This window comes from Phoxinus phoxinus (genome assembly GCF_949152265.1).
Source record: "Phoxinus phoxinus genome assembly, chromosome: 4".
NCBI lineage: Eukaryota > Metazoa > Chordata > Actinopteri > Cypriniformes > Leuciscidae > Phoxinus > Phoxinus phoxinus.
The window spans coordinates 21,919,857-21,943,550 of NC_136879.1; the positions used below are offsets into that span (position 1 = coordinate 21,919,857).

Consider the following 23,694-nt stretch of genomic DNA (forward strand, 5'->3'; position numbering starts at 1 on the left):
TAATCTAATGCCTCATTTCTTATAAAAATCATTTTATTAGCCACTCAAAAGACTGAGACTCTCACTATATTTACATACGTAAATGCGCAACGCAACCACGCTATTACGTTACACGTATGTTACATAACGTTCACTACAGTAACCCAGAAAGACCTAAAAGGTTTGGTTTCGCGTTTTATATTTACCTCACTTGTGTATCTCATTTCGAATTATTGAATGGCGGAAGCAGTGCGATGTTAGCCATGGGGTACATTTGTGGCAAATGAATGGACTTTAGACGATTTTTGGTCATGTAATCTCCATATTATCTTTCATGGAACTTTTAAACTCGTCAATCCGGGTTATTTATTAGCTGATAGTCATTTGCAGTAGCGAGAAAGCTAAACTGCCATAGAAATGAAGAAAGGCAAAGACATTTAAAATATAGACAAGGAACGTTACCTCTCTTTTTCGCTTTCGATCTGATAGTTTGCGCTTTGTTAATCGGCAACATTTGATCTCGGATATCTGAAGAGGCCTGTAAATGGATCCAGCGGCTTTGCGTGAAAGTCCTGCGGGTTCAGGAGCAACTTCAGTGGAGGAGAGAGGAGGAAATGAGACGGAGGAGGAGGTGACAGATGACGGCAGAGAAGCTGATGGGGAATCCGAGGAAACAGAGATGGAGAGCAAGGACTGCGAGAGATCAACATGTCCAGATGAAAACTCACTGCATGGTAAACAGACCGAGGAGGAACTGGATCCCAGAATACAGGTAAACTGACATGTGGAAGTTCTGATACCACACTGTTCATTGAAGTTATTTATTAATATAGTTTTAAAACGTTTTGATCCAAAACCAAGCCGTCCTCGAGCAAGCTATTAAATATCTTGCATCTCTTTAGCAAATTCTTAATTAATGAACAAATATTATATGTTTATAACAGATCCACGTTTGTGGACGTTAAGTTATGAATGTATGTAAATAAAAAAATTGACATTTCTGTTTCTATGTGCACTATCAATCAAACATTTAGATAAACATGTTTGTTCTGTATTTTTACTATTTTCATTATTATTATGTCTTAAAATCACCTGATATTATAAGGTGAAACTCGAAAAAACTAGAATATCGTGCAAAAGTTCATTTATTTCAGTAATTCAACTTAAAAGGTGAACTAATGTATTATATAGACTCATTACATGCAAAGTGAGATATTTCAACTTTCAAGCCTTTATTTGTTATAATTTTAATGATTATTGCTTAAAACCCCAAAATTTTAAATTAGAATATTGAAAAAAGGTTTTCATAAGCTGTAAGCCATAATCATCAAAATTATAACAAAGGCTTGAAATATCTCACTTTGCATGTAATAAGTCAGTTTCACCTTTTAAGTTGAATTACTGAAATAAATGAACTTTTGCACGATATTAATTTTTTTTTTAGTTTCACCTGGCTGTAAATTCTTTACATTCCCTTAGCTTCCTAGATTCACCATCACCACTTTGGCCATAATATAATAATTATAATAATGTTAGTTATTATAAAGTTTTACCAAATGTATTTTAATGAAGTTTATTATAATCTCAAAAAATCTTCGGTTTCTGGGTCACCCTTATTTTGTATTGAACCACAGACCTTTAAATCAACACCGAAGATCATTAACCGTTGTGCGACTGTCGTCTGCTGTGTTTCTGTGTCTAGGAGGAACTCGAGCGGCTGAATGAGGCCAGCGAGGAGATCAACAAGATGGAACTGGAACTCCAAGTATGTGGAAGTTCAGATGTGTGCAGTTTTGTTCTTTGAAAGGCATAGGTCACCCTAAAAAAAAAAAAGCTACTCACCCTGGTGTTGTTGTAATGCAGTATACGGTACTGTTGTTTTTCGGACAACAAAAGGAGAAAATGTACCGCTCGTGCTCATCCATATATCGACCAGCACTAAGCTTTATAAAAACAAAAACAAGCAAAAGTTTCACAGAATGGTCCCATGCAGCAATGCTGTATATTCCTAGTGTTCTGGGGGTATACGATTGGGTTTGGCAAAAAACAAACCAAAATTGGATGTATTATTTAATGAAAATCCTGACCTTGGATGGTGGTCTTCTGTCCACAGCTGCAAGTTCATGGGACTCTATTACTCACTAAAAAAAAACCAATCTGTGTACTTTCTTCAACGAGTTGATCATCTCCAGACCGACTCTGTTTGTCCGATGACAGTCAGAATGTGAACGCGATAACTTCTTGTTACAGAGAACAAAATGGATATGGGTTGTATTTTATGCCGTGTTTTTATTGATCTTGATTTCTCACAAATATGCTTTTTCTGGTCATATCAGAGTGAACTGCGGCACTAAAAGCTTGACACTTTGAATCAAGAACGAGTACATGATTATGATCTCAGGTTTTAGATAGACTATACTTGGGATACACTCGCCAACCTTTCTGCTACTAGCCTAGCTTGGTTATTAAAAATTAAGCAACACAGTGTTATTTTAGTATCATTGAGATGATATAATAGTTTTTATTAATATTCTGAGTTAGGTTTTATTATTATATTTTGTTTTCATTTTAATGTTAAAGTTTCAGTCATTTTAATGTGCCCTTTTTATATTTTCGGTTATTGTCTTTTTTCATATATGTCTGTATAGCCTAGTTTATATCAGTTTCAGTACATCAAGATAAACTAAATGAAAATGGGAAATGTTGCCTTTGCAACTAGCTGAAATAAATTGTTTATCTATTTTTTAAATATTTTATATCAGTTAACATTTATTTTATTTCAAGTAACAAAAAAGTTTATTCATAATCGTATATAATTTATATAACCACCACCCTATGTAATGCAGATACGATTATGATTTTCTCTCTCTTGGATGCCAAACAAGATTAACAGTAAAGATTGATCTAGCTTGATACACACACTTTATTTTATTATTAACTTGTTGTGAATTGTATGCGTCTACTTTTTGTTGTCAGGAGTCTCGGTCCAGCCACAGGAGGATAATGAATGAATCTGTGCTTAAACTCAAGGCGAAAAGTTCAGAACTGGGGTCCTGCATCGAGAAGGCCAGGCCTTACTATGAGGCACGCAGGAAAGCTAAGGAGGTACCCGGGCGCACACTCTCTGTTTAGCCTTCTGGAAAAGGCCTGCGTTCCAAAGGCTGTCCTCACAACCTTCACCTGATACAATCCTATTGTTTCTTCAATACAATATGATTGGTTTCATTCTTCTTAGGCCCAGCAGGAGACCCAGAAAGCCGCGCTCAACTTTGAGAGAGCGGTGTCCAAGCACTCGGCTGCTCGAGAGATGGTCCATGTGGCTGAACAGGGCCTCACTGCAGTCAAGACGCTGGATCCAACCTGGCAAGAGATGTTGAATCATGCTACCTCAAAGGTATGCCACTTTCCCTCAGCTCCTCTTATCAAGTAGTATCAAACAGTTAAGTCTCTAACCTTGAACTTTGAGCATGTGCTCTTACTGAGCCGACTTGACAGAACCATGTATCATAATAGCATTCTGCAGAATTTTGCAAGTACAGGTACATACGTGTGTGTGTGTGTGTGTGTGTATATATATATATATGTATATATTAGGGCTGTTAAACGATTAATCGCATCCAAAATAAAAGTTTGTGTTTACATAATAAATGTGTGTGTACTGTGTATAATTATTTTATATATTTAAATACACACACACACATGCTTGTATATATTTAAGAAATATTTGCATGTATATACTGTATATAGATTTATATATAATTTATATTATATATAAATTATAAATATTTTATATATAAATACATTTTTTTTCTTAAATATACATGAACGTATGTGTATTTATATATACAAAATAATTATACACAGTACACACACATTTATTATGTAAACACAAACTTTTATTTTGGATTCGATTAATCGTTTAACAGCCCTAATATATATATATATATTTCATTTCATTTCATTTTCATTTCATTTCATTTCATTTATTATACAAGAAAGGTTAAAAGTAACATTGAGGTACAATTTAAATGGACCTGACTCCTGACTTTCCAGCAGGTTCCTGCTCTGCAGAACATAAAACACAATTTACAGCATATAAAAAAAAAATATATATATAGAAAATGTGCGTGTATGTATATATATATATATATATATAATAATGTGCATGTATATATGGGTGTGTGTGTATATATATTTGTGTGTGGTTCGTTGTAATTTTCATGCCTTAAAAATAACAAGCATGTGCTCTTTGCACAAACAAAAGCCTGTTTATGTACATGACAATATGTAACAAATGCGCGATTAACCCCCCATATGACCCATAGAATCTGCAAGTACAAAGAGAACAAGGTCCAGTTCAAAAAACTTTTTCTGGGGTGTCCAGGTGAACGAGGCGGAGGAGGAGCGCATGAAGAGTGAGCGCGAGCACATGCGTGTGACCCAGCTGTGTCAGGAGGCCGAAGCCCGCGTGCAGGAGCTGCAGAAGTCACTGAAGAGATCCATCATGAAGTCCAAGTCTTACTTCGAGCTCAAGGCTCAGTTCAATGACATTCTCGAGGTGTGTTGCGATCTCATTACAGTTGTGCAGTGGGCAACACAAAAATATTGCCAGCCTTGGTAAATATGAGCAAAACACATCATTACTGGTCTTTCCCACAGTGATGGATGACTATAGGAATTGTCACTTAATATTTAGAGCTCAGTGAAACAGGAAGTCATCATGACTTAACACTTGTGTATTCCTTATCAAGTTGAACTTAAAAATATTTCATATGAATGGGAATATACTTAAGTTTGATTTTTACTCGTTAGAATTTGTAGGGGTGCCAATAATTGTGGTATAAGTATTTTGGAGAAAAAATAATAATTTAACCCACATTTATATTTTGTGTATATTAACTTTAATTAAAGGTTAGATTTTTTGAATAATTTGAATGAAAGACTATGAGGAAAAATGGAAAAAACTAACTTTTACAGTCAGTTTTGCTCATATTGACCAATATCTGTGTTGCCCACTGTATAGTGTTGGTGTTGAAAAATATGGCCACGCCTACTAAAATTGAATGAATAGATGAACCAAAAATGAAAATCCGGTCATCATTTACTCGCCTTTATGTCCTTCCAATCCAAACCCATATTACTTGGGTTTTTTTAAATGCATAAAAGCAGTCCATAAATTACTTTTTGCGCAATATTCCAAGACTTCTAACTCCCTTATTAAAAAAACTGATTCTATTTTATTGTAATGTTATTAATATTTTTAGTCACCCCCCCCCCCCCCCATTTATTTTAATTTCAGTTTTAGTCAGCAATACAAAATGAACCTTCATTTACCAGTTTTATTTATTATTTATTTCCAGTTAATAATTTTCAACTAAGCTTCAACTCAAACTTATTTCAGTTTATTGCCAAGGCAACTCTAATTTTCATTTAGTTTCCGTTTTTAAGCTAATATTTATATTTTGTTTTTATTTCAGCTTTATTTCAAATAACATAAATGTTTTTAATAGTTTTTAGTTAATGATTATAACCCTCATACAAGCAAAACAAATTTTTAACAAATTTAAACTGTTATTCAATGAAAATGTTGCCATAGCTCAACATGAAGGTGAGTAAATGATGACAATTTTTATTTAAATTAATATGGTCTATGGTTGATTAAGATTTACTATTCACAGTTAAAATATGTGAACTGAACAGTCAAAAATGTGTTTGTAGGAGCACAAGTCAAAAATTTTAGAGTTAGAGGATCATATTTCCAAAGCCAAGTTGAACTACTCCAGCACCTTGCGGCACCTCGAGCAAATCAGCGAGGAGATTCACGCCCAGAGGGAGCAGGAGCGACCAAAGGACGGACCAATCAAAACGTGCGGTGGGCGGAGCCCTCCTGTAGGAGCAGAGGCAATCAGCAGCACCGAAGGCGGAGCTTGTGGAGGCTGCCCGAGACCAAGCGATTGGGTGGATGGGAAAGAAGGCGTGACTAACACCAGAGAGTGGGTGGAGACGCATCAAAACTCCAGGTGGGTGGACATGGGAAGAGCTAAGGTGACCAGATCTGGTTCAGACTCCCTTTCCATCGTCAGCTATCAGACCATAATCTCCGATCTCGGAAAGTATGACTCCGTCGAACACCTCGGTCGTCTCAGCAGTAACGTCAGCCTCTCAGGGGAGGAGGGGGAGAGAGACGGGATGGAGAACGATAAAAAATGTCCAAAAAATCTAGACATTTCAGAGGAGTTTCTCAAACAACACATGAGAAGTGTCAGTTTATGAGTGCATCCATCAATTATGTTTTCCTTACATGAGGAGCTTGTTTCTTGACTGACAGAGCAACTCTTAATTATTATTTATTGTGGAGCCTTTTTAGCAGTACTTGAAAAGGAGAAAGAGAATGATGATGATGATAATAATAATGATTATTGTAAATTATTTTTTTACCCAACCATCACATGAGAAGTTTGTCCTGTTTGAGTATCTCAAATAAAGTGGTAAAAGACTGACAATATATTTGCTAGGCTAGTAACCCTGCTATTCAACTTAATTATAAAATACAACAAATATATTTTTTCATCCTATGAAGCACCTCATATTTTTCTATGCAAATGTATAAAACCGTGTCTTATACACACGTTCTTATTATTATTATAGTCTATATAGCTGACATAATGATAAAATGAGGCTGATCGGATTTTACTGACCGCTGATGAACTTCAGTTCACTTACTGACATAATCACTCTTTAAAGGTAAAATGCCGTCAATCATTAGCTAATGCTAGGCTCTAAAAGTAATTTTAAAATGGATTTTCTTTTTTTTTTTTAATATATTAGTCCAATGCTGACTTAGAAATAGTGGTTTACAGAAAGTGCTTTGTGGCCCAGTGACATACTGCAATATTTTTTCCAATCAAACCCTATAGTTCTTAATGCACGGATGAGGTTTGATTTATGTCCGTCTTATGCATTAGTGCACTCCGGCCTTTTTATCAGACGAAACTTTGATTATGAAAGAAGTACAGATTTTGTGAAGTTGGAGAAAGTGATTTTTCTTCTCTGCAGTGCAGGGTGTGTAAAACACCTGCCGATGATCATTTTGATGTTTTGCTGTTTAAGACAATCACTTTTCTACATTTCAGAATTTATTTTCATTTAATGATTTTCAAGTGTCTTTAAATGCTGTTTTTCCTCATTATCTGAGAGTCTTTGTTCATTCAGTGTGCTTTATACATCTTGGCTATTTTGATATTATTATGTTTATATTATTGTCTTTAACGTGTTCTGTGTGAAGATGTGCACAGTGGTGATGTCTGATGGAACAATAAATGTATAGATATGAATTCATATTTTTTTGGAGATTTTTTTAGTTCTATTTTAGTTAGATTTTACTTTTTTAAAGGCAAGTCAGAAATTGAGATATTAAGATCATGTGGGCAGAATATATATATATATATATATATGTATATATATACATGCAGTACCTGTCAAAAGTCCGGAAACATTACAATTACCTAAACAATAAGGGAAGCAACACAATTATCTTATGTTCACTACGGCTGCATTTATTTAATCAAAAATACAGTAAAAACTGTAGTATTGCAAAATATTTAAATATTAAATTGTTTTTATTTGATATACTGTATTTTGAAATGTAATTTATTCTTGTGATGGTAAAGCTGTATTTTCAGCATCATTACTCCAGTCTTCAGTGTCACATGACATGATCCTTCAGAAATCATTGTAATATGATGATTTATTGCTCAATAAACATTTCTTATTATTATCGATGTTGAAAACAGTAAGTGTGCTGCTTAATGTTTTTGTGGAAATGGTGATTCTTTTTTCAAGGTTCTTTGAATAGAAATTTGAATGAACAGCATTTATTTTTTAATACATTTATTTATTAAAGCGAAAACTTTTGTTACATTATACATATCTTCACTGTCACTTTTGATCAATTTAATGCATCCTTAAATGGATACAAATAAATACAAGTATTAATTTCTCTCGCTTTTAAAAATCTTAAAACAAATGTTTGAATGGTATCACAATTTCCACAAAAAATATTAAGCAGCACAACTATTTTCAACATTAATAATAATAATTGTTTCTTGAGCATCAAATCATATTAGAATGATTTCTGAAGGATTATGTGACACTGAAGACTGGAGTAATGATGCTGAAAATACAGCTTTGATCACAGGAATGCATTACATTAATATAAAAACAGCTCTTTTAATTTGTAATATTTTGCAGTACTACTGTATTTTTTATTAAATAAATGCAGCCTTGGTTAGCATAAGAGACATCTTTCAAAAACATGAAACATGTTTTTTTTTTTTTTTTACTTTTGACAGGTACTGTAGTCTAGAGGGTTTAGGTTCAATTAAACAATCAAAATATGAGAAGTACATTATATTGGAAAGACGAATACACTAAACTTGGTTAAAATATTAAAATGACAAAAAATTATTTGGCAAGAAAGGCAAACTCCAGCATATAATTGAATATGGGTTTTATTGTATTATGCAAAAAAAATAAAAAATGCATAGAAAAACAAAAAGCTCACAGGAAATAAAGCATACATGGACTACAGTGTAATCAGTTATTACTATTTAGTTGGTTCTCCCTTGTTTTTGATTACAGCAGTCATTGACTCCCTAAACTTTGTGCGTGTGTCGTGATTAACTTCTCTACAATCCTCCAAAAGTTTTTCCCAATGTTAAGATTCACTGGTGGACCTGCGTGACTTATCACAATTCAGGATTATATTTTCACAAAGGTTTAAGATATTTAAACTCCTATATTGTTAGACATTTTCACTAACAATATACAATTGAAACGTGTTTTACACTCCAGGAACGACATGCATACAAAATATTTTATATTGAATAAGTTACATTTTAAAAGTGTCGATATATACACACAGCAAATCCCTGTTATCCAGGTGTTGTAAATTCAATTCAGGGTTCATCTTCCAGCAAATGTCGTTCCTGATTTGAATAAACTGCCAGCTTCAAAAGTGCAAGGGCAGAGAAGTTGCGCAGTCTCTCCTCTGATATGAAAGTGAAGCTCCAGCAGATCACTGAAATAAGACTTTGACTGTAATTTATTCTCTCTGAAGTCAATCTTGCGCTCTTTCTCTGGCAACTTGTACCGTCCTGTCAGTTTTTTTTACACATACCTTCCTGACTCCTGAGCTGTTTAGATGCTGAAAAAGAAAGAGACAAAAATATTTCTGTTTGAAAATCCTTTTCCTTGCCCTGGTCTGTGTGCAATCTGCACGATTACGACTGTAAGGCCCGGCTAAATGGAACCAATGGGGGCAGTCGACCAGCGGGGAAGGTCTCTGCTTGTTACTGTCTTTTCTCGTACCAAATTTTTTTTTTATTAAATAGAACACAGTTTCTCATATGTATTTTCTCGTTATTTCATCTGACTCCATAAATGAAAAGGTTTTAATGATATCCGTGCATCATTAAACTTGAGCCAATGTTTGACTATTCTTTTTAACTCAAATGGAAATAATGTCTGAGTCAGTTAGAATAATCAAAGTAACTATTTATTACGTCAGGTAAATGTATCATGCAAATTACATAATCAACTCAAAGATAATCGATACAAAACATCAAATGCTCTGGAATAAAGAGAAAAGATGCAAACCTAATTTTAAAATACATGATGCATCTTTGAGGTCCTCCAACATCACGGGCTGATCTGACATACAGAAGGCCCCGAGTGCCAGTTATCTCTAAACTCTTAAAAACCTTATTACCTTTTGTTTTACTTATTTGGAAATGAGACATTTGTACCAGTCACTCTGAGACATTTTAAATTATTCTAAATATGTATAATACTTAACATTAATCTTGTATAATCATTAACATTAAACTATATATATTCTTGGGTGAATTTCAGGTGATAGAGAGTGAAATGTAGGTTAGGATGACTCAGAGGTGCGACTTTCGTCCTTAGTGCACGAGGGGGAGTTCAAATGTTCATTTGCAGCAAGGTCCTTTGTCCACTCGAGGAGTGGTCGTTCCTCAACTAGTTTTTCCAGTCTTACATGACTATTGCCTTTTTACCTTTTCCTGCCTTTTTTAAAGATTTATAATATTTATTATATTTTCATAATATATGTTTTGTTTACTGACTAATCTTAAAATCTTTCTTTCTTAAGAGTGTACTTGGAACACGAAACATGACAGTAAAACAATTGTTTTAACTTAAAAAAGTACGTTTTTGTTCTGCCTTAAGATTTTTAAGTTTACTCAACTCCAATAGCCTAGTTGTCACTTAGTACAATTACACTTTTCAAGTTGACTAAATAATTTTTTTTTAAGGCAGCACGAATACCTACTTTTTAAGTTGAAACATATAAAAAATGTTTTACAGTGTAACAACTAAACTGTCAAAATGGCAAACAGTTGCTTGTTAGTTCATTAAATAAAATATGAAAATCTGCAATGAGAAGGTTATTTATTGCCATCTATGCATCCATGAAGAACATTTAACCTTTCCAGTGGAAAAAGGTTCTTCAAATTGTTCTTCACTAAGGAAAATATAACTGTTCACTATGAGGTATTTTGGGGAACCAAAAATGTTTCTTCTATGGCGGCAACTATGTGCAAACTCTCTCTTGGAACGTTTTATTTTTAAGAGTGTAATTAAGGTCTGTGTGTGGTGCTATTGAAGTGTTATATTATTATGCATTTACTTCCAGGACAATTATCATAGAACACATGAGATTATATTAAACAATTTAAAACTTAAGAGAACAATTTGCATAGAACTAAAGTTACATATTGTCATAGTTACTTGGTCATCTAAATAGGTCAAAGAAGGAAGAGTTGACATTTTTAGTAAATTCAATCATTTAACTTCATTCTGCTAACACCTCATTTTTTACAGTGAAGATCGTCTTGAAAATAGACTCTTTGGAAGGATTCATCTCTTCTCAATTATTAAAGAGCAAAGTATAAATAGACGACTGTGCCCATAATGAATAGCTTAGAGGAACAGAAGACAATCCTGGAGGAAGGAAAACTAATAGAAAATGTATATCTAACTGTATGTGCATGTGTTTGCACATACATATTCACTCTGTAATAGTAACAAAGGGTTGAAACAGTGTTAAATAAGTATTAATGTTGTTTATTTAAATAGAGGGCAAATGTGACTTTCTTAAGAATAAAAGTGGGTGCTCTACAGAACAAAATAATAAAAGTTTTAATACATTTTTTAAACTTGTTCTTCTTAAAGGGATAGTTCACCCAAAAATGTTGAATTCTGTCATAATTTACTCACCCTCAAGTTGTTCCAAACCTATATGAGTTTCTTTCTTCTGCTGGACACAAAAGAAGAAATTGTTCTTTAACCAAACAGTTGATATTTAGTTTTCCTCCATTAGGAAGTCAATGGGGTCAACTGTTTGGTAACCCATATTCTTCAAAAGATATTCTTTTGTTTTCAGCATGAATGAAACGTACAGGTTTGGAACAACTTGAGGGCGAGTAAAATATGACAGAATTTTCATTTTTGGGAGAACTATCCCTTTAAGAACAAATTTTTCTTTATATATATATATAAATATATGTAATTTCAATCATTGGTGAAACTATAGTAATTAATTAATTGGCACATGATTAAAATAATACGAATGAGACCGAAAATACAAAACAGGGTAAATAATTCATTTAAATGTTGGCTATTTTAATTATCCACATAATAACTGGATAAATAGAGACCGATAAAGGAAAAATAAAACAAAATAGTGTATAAAAGTAGTTCACAATTATCTATATCCACTGAGCACAGAAGATGCCTCGTGATGCAAGGATGAAATGACGTACGCTGCGTTCCCCCGTTACGTCACAAGTAAGTGAGATTGAGGAGGGAGTGGAAAAAAAGAAGGAAGGAAGGAAGGAGGAAGGATGAGCGCTATGAAGATAATGTTACTCTATGTAGCCTGTGATTTACACCTGCGATGATCTAATGAATAGCAATACAGACCCTTCTCTAAAAGCCATAAAGCAATCCGCAAATGTGATGCACAGATTCGCAAGATCAAAGCGACATCGCGCTTGCATGTGTGGATATTATATTTAAACTCTCACTGAACGGAAATCGTGTTTCTTTTCTTCGGGTCGGTCCTGCTGGAGCTGCACCGGGCCTTTACTGTGAGTAAAACACTTTAACGTGATGTCCTCGCTTGTTTGAGTTTCGTTTGTGTTTCGCATGTGTTTTATTTGAAGAAGTGGCTCACGGCTGTGTAATCATGCATATCTGACTGATATATTTTGTTTAACGAGCCGAACTCGAAGTATGCTTTGCACGGGACACAAAACTTCACCAACGGTGCGCTTAAAGGTGTAGTAGACTAACTACAGCACGCTGACGACATTCGCAGCCATGTTAATATGGAAACTTCAGGGAAGCATCATCCCCCACGACAACATATATTTTTAGACCAGAAAGCGTCATATTATACAACACAACATTAGAATAATAAAGCAGTAGTGGCGAGTCTTTATGGGGACCCGCTGAAAGGACTTGTCCTTGGTGCTGAAAATATTCCTCCTAACCTCTCAACAAACCGTAAACCGAGCCAATATCACATTCATGACACTGTAGTCTTGTGGAGATGTACTTTTACTGTTTGATATCTGAAATATAAGCTATTAGTGCAATAGTGCAAATTATTATTCATTGTATAAACTAAAAATATCCCTTTGTGACTTTGTCAAAAGTATTAACTATAAAAATATAGCAGAAAGATGATTCATATCTGATCAATTTAAGTAAATAGAAGAGTAAATGACTTGAGCATGTGAGGTCAATCATAAAAAAAACAATTTGAGCATATTTTTTTAGTTTTTGTCAGAAAAAGAAAGAACATTCTTAATGTAAATACAAACAACTGTTTCAAAACAAGAATGTCTTGCTTAATGGTGTCATATACAGTTTGGCAAGATTTGTTTATAATCTTGAATAAGGAAAATAAGAGGGGCCTTAGGAAATTCTTTATTTATCAAATATGAATTCACCAGGAACATCTCATTATCTGATGAAGATTTGACAACAGACGCTCGAACATTGAACTAGACAAAATAATTACTCGTAATAATGAATTTATGAACCAATGAAGAAGACTAAATGACTTAAGCATAAAACAACAACATTTGAGCATATTTTGAAAGTTTTTTTCAAATAAAAAATTAATAATATTCTTAATATAAATCTAATCAACTGTTTTAACATAAAAAACAAACCTCATCCACTCCCTAGAAAACATCACATTCATGCACCTTTATAAAGTCTTAATTCAGTTTGAGTTGTTTAACAGTATACATTTAAAAGTGCTGTAGGCAAAATATGAACTACAGGGACAATTAGGATAATCAAAAAAGCCGAAAACCTATTTGTTTAACAGTGCAATGCAAACCAATCGTTGTTACTGTGCGTGTTTGGATTACTATAATCTCCGAACTCTGGATTTTCGAGTGTCGTGCTGCCGCTGCTGTGCCGTACAGAATTAATGAGGTGGAGTGCTGTAGAGACATGTTTAAAGTTTAACTGATCCCTCGGATCCTCACCTCCCTGAATCATCTCCTGTCTCTGTCCCATCTATCTATCTATCTATCTATCTATCTATCTATCTATCTATCTATCTATCTATCTATCTATCTATCTATCTATCTATCTATCTATCTATCTATCTATCTATCTATCTATCTATCTATCTATCTATCTACATTGACCTCTGGGTTGAAGTGTATTCAATACAGAAGTCAATATTGATGAAAGCACTCTCTGTTCAACGCTTTGTCCTCTTGAAATGTCTTTATAAGAAGCTGTGTGTGTGTGTGTGATAGACCCGTCTGCTTATGTTTGTGTTGCATGCTGTTGTTTGACCCACCCTGGATGTGCTTTTCCTCTCTAAGAGTGGTTGAGGGAAAGCTCATAAAATCTTTACAGTGTAGGGACGGCAAACTGCCTCCATGTTCCACGAATCCTCCTCCTCCACCTCCTCCTCCATGACCGTGCGTGGTGTAATTAAATGAGACAGCAGGTTATTATCATGTTTAACACATCTTAATGCCAACAATATCTTGTCATGCCACGAGCAGTTTTAATTGGGTTGAAATGAGTGTGAATTGTGACCTGCTGAAATCAAGCATATTATTAGTCATCTCTTTCTCTCTCTCTCATTCTTGTTCAGATGCAGTAATGGAGCAGCTATTATTTCTTGTAATTTTCTACTTGCTTCCTACTCTCATCTCGTCCATACATAATTCAACGACTGAAGGTAATGTGTGTGTGTCTGTGTGTGTGTGTCTGTGTGGACAATGTCTGGTCCGTGCATGTTGAATTTAACACCCCAGAATGTCTAAAGTGACCCACCTCTGTTGCTTTGTGAGATTAGAGGGCGTTCTGTTTAGATTCTGGAAACTGAGCTTCATGGATTTCAAACAGCGATCTGCCCTCAGTCCTCGTGGGATCATGTTCTGCCAGAACTAGATGGAAAAAATGGATTGCGATGTCAGGTCTCCTTTTCATTGCGAAAGCAATATGTAGCCTACACAATCTTGGTGAATCAAAGCAATTCAGTGTCACGTACAGTTCATCTCTTTACATCATACCCCATGCAAGGCCTATATATATATATATATAAAACTATTTTTTTTAAATAACAGGGACCCACTGATTTTTATCAAAAAATATTTAACTTTTTACTGCACTTTATTATTCTTATATATATATATATATATATAAATATATATATATATATATATATATATATATATATATATATATATATATATATATATATATATATTATTTTATATATATATATATAGTGGTTAAAGTCGGCATAAAGTTGAGATAGTCTTTTCTCCATCACTGCTGTGACATACTGTATATGCGAGTGAAACGGCTTCACGAGCAAGAAAAAATGTAGGCCGGGACTTGATTTTATCCATCAGGAATAGATTGGAATGTTAGATGGTTGTGATTTGCTATTACTGTGATCTCATGCGAGTGACAGGTTGTCCCGCTTTCATGTCGAAAAATCATGTCATTTTCATGTCAAAGAAGAATAGATGTCGCTGCTATGAGATGGGGAGTTATTTTGATTAAAAATTAATCATAAAAGGACACATGAAAAAAGAATAATTTGTGCACGGATTAATCATTTGTACTAAATACTGCAATATAAAATATAATCAAATATTAAATATAAATAGCATAATAATATAAAAGCAAATAACAAGTATTTTTGTTTTCTTACTGACTTAGTTCAGACTGTCAGCCCCAAATCTGATTTTTGCGCATATACGATTGAAATCTGATCAGATATATCTAGTGTGTGAACGTCCAGAAATTAAAAAATGCGATTTAAAAACAAAAATCAGTTTCGAGCTACATTCATGTGTGGTTTGAAATCCAATTCAAATCGCATTTCTGGAAATCCACTTCCGTCTGCCTGCTCAGATCGGATTTTGGTGGTGGTGGTTTGGTGGTGTAGGCCTATGTGACTTTCTCATGCCGCGTAAAACGTAAACGTCAGACGTTGTTATAGGAGACATGCTGAAAGTCGCTGCAGAAACAAAGGTACGTCTGTAAGATGTCTGCTAAAGATCTGTTAATCTGGAAAGCATCTGCTGTGTAAAAACATCTGATGAACGTCTTAAGCCGGGGACACACTTATCGACTGTAAGGCCAATTATGAATGTAATTTCATTTGATACTTACGACTGATCATGCCCAAATACGAGTCACTTTCAGTCTGTGTTTTAAAATCTGCTGCAGTCGATGAAACAGTCTGTAAGTGTGTTCAGTCTTAGAATGTTTCAGCTAACGTTACTCGTTAAGTGTGTCCCCGCATTAGAAAAAGCATTTTTACATATATTCTAAATCTTAATCATCTTCTAAATGTCTATATGACATCTAACAGGAAACGTCCTGGAGACGTATTGCAGATGAGCAAACACTCTTGCAGATGTAAATACAGACATCAAATAGACGTCTCCGAGATGTACTTGTGCTATCAGAGGTGTTGTTGCAAAGTGCCGGACGAGCAGGAAATGACAATATATCGGAGACATGTTTCGAACCCGGAGGAGACGACAGAGCAGAATAAAGCCATTTTGGCGTATGTCTATGCAACGCCATTGCCATAGAAACCAATGCAGATATTCCGGATTACGGAAGAGCTACATGGACTCACAAATCGGATCTGAACAGTTGCGATACACAGTGTGAACATCAATCAAATCAGATTCCAATCAGATACACAAATAATCAGATTTGGACTGACAGTCTGAACACAGTCTGTGCATTAGTGCATTGGGGATTCTCAGTGATTCTTTCTGCAGGTTACATAGCTGCGCCATCAAGTCTTTATAAACGAGTGAGTCAATAAATCATTGATTAAAACTATTCGTTTAACAACACTGATTCATTCAGGAATGAATCATGCGACTGATGTTATGAGTGAGTCATTGAATCATTCATTCAATTGATTCGTTTTTGTTCCACACCAATTCATACAGTTCTGTCATGACAGCTCTCAGAGAGATTGCCATTGTAATGATAATGGATATGGCAATGTTAATGTATTTGGGCTTTTCGGAATGGATCTGCTACGCTTAGATGGGGATGATCAGGTGACCATGATGATGGACAGAGGCCACTAGGCAAATTTGGTCAGGATGCCGGGGTTACACCCCTAGTCTTTTTTGAAGGACATCCTAAGTGCTAAACATCTTAAATATCATCCAAAGGGTATGAGCATTGTATTTTGATAGACACAGTACCATTAAAATCCTTATAAGCCGACAGTGCTTTGCAGTCTTGCAAGGGGACACAAATCTAATATATCAGATGTAAATGTACCAGGAACATGTCATTCTCTCTATTCGTTTCATCCTCCCCCATCTCTCTTACTCCCTTTCAGGATGTGCAATCATTCGTCCCCCCAGAGACGGAGGGATACGCTACAGAGGACTGACTCAGGAACAGGTAAAAGTCTATGGCAGCACATTAAACTGGCAGCCATAAACATCAATGTCAGTTCTGATGGGACTTTGAACCTTAGCAACATCTAATTCAATCTACAAAACATCCCTCGTTCTTTCTCTCTGTAGATCCGCAGTGTGCATATCTTGCCAGTAGACTATGAGATAGAATATATCTGTAGAGGAAGCAGAATTATTGTGGGGCCCAAGGTCCGAAAGTGCCTCCCAGATGGCACCTGGACTGACATGAACCATCTCAGCAGATGCTGTAAGTGCCTTTGCTGTCCTATTCTATTGATTAATATCTAGATTTATTACACAGCTCTCTGAAATACTGGATTCTGATTGGTCAATGATAGCATTCTGAGGTCAAAAGCTTTTGTATAATGAACTTATCGCTGTAATTGACCAATTTCTCTTGCATTATTTCTCGTATTGCTCCACAGTCTCTTTCTTGTTACATAATAAAATCACTGCAAATCAGTGTGTCTATTTGTTCATAAGTATACATGAAGGATACTAATGGTTTTCTATTTTAATGTTTAAAATGTAATTTATTACTTTGAAAGAAAAACATGAATTTTCACCAGCCATGATGATCCTTCAAAAATCATTCTGATTTGATGTTAAATATTTCCAAATGTCTTCCTCTTTCAATGTTGAAAAATTTTTTACTGCTTAATATTTTTGTGGAAACCATGACACACTGCCATTGAAAAGTTTGAGGTAAGTAAGAAAAAAAAGAAACCCTTTTATTCACATTAAATGTGACATTTAAAAGTGACAAAGGCATTTATAATGTTACAAAAGATTTTATATTTCAAATAAATGTAGTTTTTTTTTCCATACAAAGAATCCTGAAAAAATGTGTGATTTCCTCAAAAATATTAAGCAGTCAAAGCTGTTTTCAACATTTATGATGAGAACCATTATTAAAAATGTAGAGCACCAAATCAGTATATAAGAATAAATTCTATGATATGTTATTCACTTAAAACAACTATACTATAAAACAAATAGTATTTTATTTAAATGTACCGGTAATTGTCAATGTGTTGTTGTGGTAGTGGCATAACACTTTAAAGCTGTGTAATTTCAAGGTAATACAAATGTGCTGAAAGCATGTCAGCATGTGCTAAAAGTGTTGCTTAAATTCTCAGTATTGGTTTGCCCGCGTTCCTGGATGTCTCTGGAGAACGGGAGGGCGACGCTGCAGCCCTCTGGACAACCAGTAGAGGGCACCGTTCTTCATTACAGCTGTCACGCTGGCTTCCTATTGAACGGTTTCAATATCTCTCACTGTACCAAACTGGGAAAGTGGGACTCACCTAAACCACTCTGTGTCTGTGAGTATATATGAGTTGAGTTAACTGGCAATTACACAAAGTGTATGTGTTTTATTAATATGAATGATCTGTCTAACTCTGTGGCTCTTGTTTTCCCCCATATATTCGTGCATCATCAGATGACAGTAACTATACAGGTAAGACACAATATTATATTATTTCATTTCTCATATGAGAGGTCACTTTTCCAAATACTCAAAAATAACATTTTACAGGCCATGTTAATCTATTTATCACTTGATAGTCCACTTTAGTTTGCTTTAAAATGTTAATGTTAATAGGCTATATAAAAAAAAAAAATCCAAATTGCAGATCTCGGTCGGTTCCCATTGAGTGAAAATCTAAATTGTAATGCTTTATTCACCCACAAGGGGGCTGTATTTTACCATCAGTCGTGTGAAATCCACAATGCATCAAACTAATCTCCATTATTATAGTGCTACTACGTGTGTATACGTGTAAAAAACATACTTTGCTTCATAAATTGATCTAGTTTTACCATCCAGAACATTTGTTGCTTCTATGATTATTGCTACATTAAATATTTTATGAGAGAACTGTTGTTTTATATGGATGTATGATCCTATTTATTTTCTAAGATTTTCAGATACAAATCATATCGATAAGTGAAAGTGATCCCGTAACTTGTCACCATTTCCTTCCTTTTTCTTTTTTCATACCATATTTAAAATGCCTCTGTATCTTCGCTAGTTATTTTCAACTGTATACTGTTATACAGTATAACAAAGATAGTTTTAACCCTCTGGTGCTCTTTGGTCACGTTTGGCTGAATTTTTTTTTTTTTTTTTTGCTAAAAGGTGCAATAAAGTGCAAAGTGTACAATGTTTTCAACTCTTTCCATCAGGCCATATACACACCTGCGTCCATTTAAAGTGCACATTATTACCGTAGACATCCTAATACTGTATATATGCAGGCACAATCAAAATTGTAGAAACAAATGAATAATGATTATTGCATAAATATTAATTTGTACCATAAAATACAAGATATATTTTTTTTTAAAAATTACATTGATTTTACTGGGGGAAAAAAAGTTATATTTGAGGTGTTTGGACACTTGTGTTATGAGGTTGGTAGGATGAACCCAATCGCAGACAGCAGATAACTCAAACAGGGGTTTATTCAAGACAAAAACAGAAAACAAAACCCACGAGGGGGCAAAACATAGACAGCTAAGGGATACACTAAACTAGGACTTGGTAAATAACTAGACAAAACAAACAGTATATACAGGATCAGAACACTTCTTCTTAAGACATTCACAGACAAGGTACTCACGAGTGTGACACAGAATTTGACAATGAACCGGCACAGGACAGCAAACACATGGGGATTATATAAGGAACACTAATGACGAAGACAGGTGAAACTGACTAGACAATAATCACAAGACGAGGATAACAAGGGGGCGGGGTTACGTAACGAGACAACACAAGCACATGGCCCAAACAGGCACAAAACATGGGTCTGTCATGATCCTGCCTCAAGACTAGAGAAAATCAAGGACATGAGGGCAGAATCATGACACTTTTGACTGGGAAAAGTGTGAATGTGACCCCTAAATGAGGGTAAAAGTCTTCATGGAGGCCCATTTTCAAAATAGAAAGCATTTGGCCGTGTTTACACCTGGTATTAAGATGCGTTTTGTTCGTTCAAGTGGACGACACTAAATACAGGTGTAAACGGACTCTAAAACATTTTGAGCATGTCCACTTTTGACCACTTCCAGACGTAGATGAAAACATTCGACCGTATTATGGTTGAATGCGTTCGAACAGCCACAAAACACCGCCTAATCTCCTTAACGTAAAACGTGCCAAGCACAATGTTCTCTCACCATTCCTGATTCTAACACTCATGCGCAGCGTTCAGTGTGGTCTTGCGGCTATCAGAGCAAACAAAAAACAAAAGCTGATGCTCTCCGTATGGTTTTCTGTTTTCTCCGGAAGTATTTGTGTGAGCTTATTTCGTCCATTTGATACAAAGACGTGAAAAAACCCATACAATACCCCTTCCCTTGAAGAAATCAGGACAGAAATGGAAAGTGGACAAAAGAGATGGATTCAAAAAACTGTGTACTCCACAGATCATCCATATTTTTTCTCTTTTCCCAGGAGAGAAAAAGTGTACATTTTAGATGTAGTATACAGTATATCTAAACTTCATGTGTAGTACACTAACACTTTAAAGATAACACACATGATCTTCAAATTCATTTTGACAACATAGGGTCTTGAAAAAGACAAAAATTCCACGTTTGAAAAACATTCTCTCTATATGAGGTCATATAAGTTGCATGCATAATAATAATAAAGAATGAGCAAGATGCTGTTTAAAATGGTTTTAGATGCACATTTAATGTATGTAGGACTTCGTCAACTACCAGACTATAGAATCTCATTATAATTCTTCAGGCTGCCAGAATCTCTCAGCATTACAGTAATACAAGCGCTCCTGCAAGCAAGACTGTAGCACCCTCTCATTCATCCATCCCTCCCTTTAATTGCCTTCCATTCCTCTCAATCCCTCTGTCCAGTCTTTCATTTCCCCTCGTTTCTTTCAGCTCTGCTGAGTTAGACTATCAAGCCACGCAAATGCGCTTTCTCTCTCTCTCTCTCTCTCTCTCTCTCTCTCTCTCTCTCTCTCTCTCTCTCTCTCTCTCTCTCTCTCTCTCTCTCTCTCTCTCTCTCTCTCTCTCTCTCTCTCTCTCTCTCTCTCTCCTCCCTCTGTAAACTCACAGCGAGAGATCACCGCCTACTTAGTGCACTCTCAGCAGGCTGAAGATTAACACTTGGCCAGTGTGTAGATACGTGTGTATTTCTGCCCTGCGACTATAATATGAATGTATATGAGGTTAGGTGTGTATCTCAGCAAAGTGTGTGTGCATAAATTCAAGCCTGCGCATGTGTATGGGGTGGTGATTACATTGCTCTTACCGTGCTTGTTGAAGGATAATTCAGCAGAAAGGTGACCTTTTGTTTGCCAGCCCTCTATAGGACGCAGTTACTTTATGAACGAGAACATAAAATACCATTCTGTTTTGAAAACATATTTAGTTATCACATAAACTAACGGGTAATTATATATCCTCACAGGTGGCTCCTCCGGCCTTTCTTTTATTAAATAACAACTAAAGATCAGGGATGAATAATTAATGACTGACATATGGAGAGAGCAGATTCAAAGGGAGCTCCAAATGTCACCGGATATCTCTGGTCCTGAAGTTCACGGTGGTTCATGTCATCAATTTCAGCTCTGCTCTGTTGTTTTAGAGTATTTAAAGTGAATAGAGGAATGCAGGCGGCTGTGGGGGCAACAAAAGTGACATACATGCTGTATAAGGTGTCATTATGGGCAAGTATGCAAATGCACTATAGATAAGATCAGATGGTTGCATAGATAGATAGATAGATAGATAGATAGATAGATAGATAGATAGATAGATAGATAGATAGATAGATAACAAAAAGCTATTCAGTCAAGAGCAGTGAGTGATTTCCTTGTCTTTTGTTGTTTGATTAACATTAAAAACACAGCAGGGATATTAGGCTGCTGTCACTTTAAGACATAACACATTGATTCATTGAATACAATTATTTTGTTATTTATTTAATAACAATAATAATTTGTTTAATTATTACTACAGAAAAACCAAATGTAATTTTTTACCTTTAAAAAAAGAAAAAGTAAATTCTATATAAGTACCCAATTTAAGCTTGCATAAATTAAAGCGTAAATATCAACGTTATAAAATTAAGTAAAACCTACTCAACTTTCTGATACTGGTGTTCCCATCATGCACTGGGGCATGAATAACTAATAAGGTTGCATTTTCACTGTTTTCCAGGGCAGAATCCGAAATCGCCCCCCTATACCCTATAAATAGGGCGTTATTTTAGGGGACAGCCATTTGTAGTAGTGTCCGAAACCATAGTGGACGTTATTAAGTGCACTCATTCTATCCCACATTGAACCGCAATAACGAGTGTACAACCGATGTACGCTCAACGGCTGTCTGAATTCACTTACTCGTTTTCATTCACCTCTTCAAGTGAACTGTATTAGTGGACTAACGTACTGTAGGGAATAGTGATTGAGGGTTTAGGAGGTGATTTCGGATTCAGTCTGTATTTACACTGTTGTTATTAGGTTTAGTAACTTGCTGTTTTGTGACATATGGAGTTCAATTTCTGCTCAAAATTACAAATTCATACTGTGAATGATCCAATGAATGTTGTATAGGCCTATTGTGTACTGTGTATCAAGTATTGAGGTCTCTGTGTTTTTTAGTGATACCAAATTATTTATTATGTAGATACCGGTATGTTGTCTACACTATCTATTGTTTTATTAGATGTTTGCACTTTAAAAGCGTGGCTTGATTCAGTGTTATACTGTTTGAGTAAAATGTACTTGAAACAGAGTATTGCAAAGTGAACTTCAACTACTGTAGGTAGAATTTACCTGGTTACCGGTACTTATTTTCTTTGTTCATTTTACTTAACTTAGTTGAGTACATTTTACTTAACTCCATTATATGACATTTACTTTAAAATATGCGTGCAAAAAACTACGTTTAGAAAGACGTTTAGAAAACTACGTTTTTTTTATCATCCTTGTTGTAACATATTGGGAAGCCATAATGTGTATGCATGGACAGAAACACACATTAGCGGAACTCTGTCTGTCTGTCTCTCTGTCTCTCTGTCTGACTGTCTGTCTGTCTGTCTGATAGATAGATAGATAGATAGATAGATAGATAGATAGATAGATAGATAGATAGATAGATAGATAGATAGATAGATAGATAGATAGATAGATAGATAGATAGATCAACTGTATGACTTTTTGTAAATGATTCTGATTCAGAAGAGAGCGTTTGCTTTAACCCCGCCCCCTCTGCTATACAGCACTACAGTTCGTCTGTCAGTGGTTCAGTAACAGTTCTCTGCTGTCTGCTCTGAGAACGGATCTCTGCGCGTTTGGTGGTCAATCTTTCCCCCTCTCCTGCCGGCGGATTAAAGGATTATGCCGCAGCACAATTGTTCTTTTTTTCTATATTCTGATCAGATGCCGGGATAATATGCTCGACAGCTTAAAACTTAATCACGTTTCGTGAGCGGCGTGGTAAATAAAGCAACGTAGGATTTGCGGAGCGCGTAATGTCGCTCAACATCACCTGTTTTTATCTCCTGCCGTGAACCATGAGCATTGCTGTACTACAAACACACCGTCTGTGACTGTGAAAGGGAAAGAGACAATAACTGCCCGATGGCGCATTTGTTTGTGCCCAACAATGAAAGCGTGATTTCTGTAGTTTGTGCTTTTAC

At 35.3% G+C, this 23,694-nt stretch overlaps 2 protein-coding genes across 4 annotated transcripts in view; both read left to right on the forward strand.

Annotated features, from left to right (window-relative positions):
* The first annotated feature begins 2 nt into the window (after positions 1-2).
* On the forward strand, positions 3-7,312 carry sh3bp5la (SH3-binding domain protein 5-like, a). The gene is made up of 6 exons (XM_079610409.1): positions 3-751; positions 1,682-1,744; positions 2,956-3,084; positions 3,215-3,373; positions 4,364-4,537; positions 5,698-7,312. Exons 1-6 carry the CDS (start codon positions 524-526, stop codon positions 6,250-6,252), a joined length of 1,308 nt encoding a protein of 435 aa, XP_079466535.1. The 5' UTR covers positions 3-523; the 3' UTR covers positions 6,253-7,312.
* Positions 7,313-11,782: 4,470 nt separating this feature from the next.
* Positions 11,783-23,694, forward strand: part of gabbr1a (gamma-aminobutyric acid (GABA) B receptor, 1a) — a 49,180-nt gene continuing 37,268 nt past the window's right edge. Inside the window, exons 1-6 of one of the 3 annotated variants that reach the window (XM_079609086.1) lie at positions 11,783-11,850; positions 14,195-14,281; positions 16,934-16,998; positions 17,124-17,262; positions 18,155-18,340; positions 18,460-18,477. In XM_079609086.1, the coding sequence (XP_079465212.1) occupies positions 11,817-11,850; positions 14,195-14,281; positions 16,934-16,998; positions 17,124-17,262; positions 18,155-18,340; positions 18,460-18,477 (529 nt within the window). In that variant the 5' untranslated portion in view covers positions 11,783-11,816. Of the gene's footprint in view, positions 12,153-14,194; positions 14,282-16,933; positions 16,999-17,123; positions 17,263-18,154; positions 18,341-18,459; positions 18,478-23,694 lie in introns of all 3 variants that reach the window. The other 2 variants (XM_079609087.1, XM_079609088.1) reach the window with 2 other exon arrangements.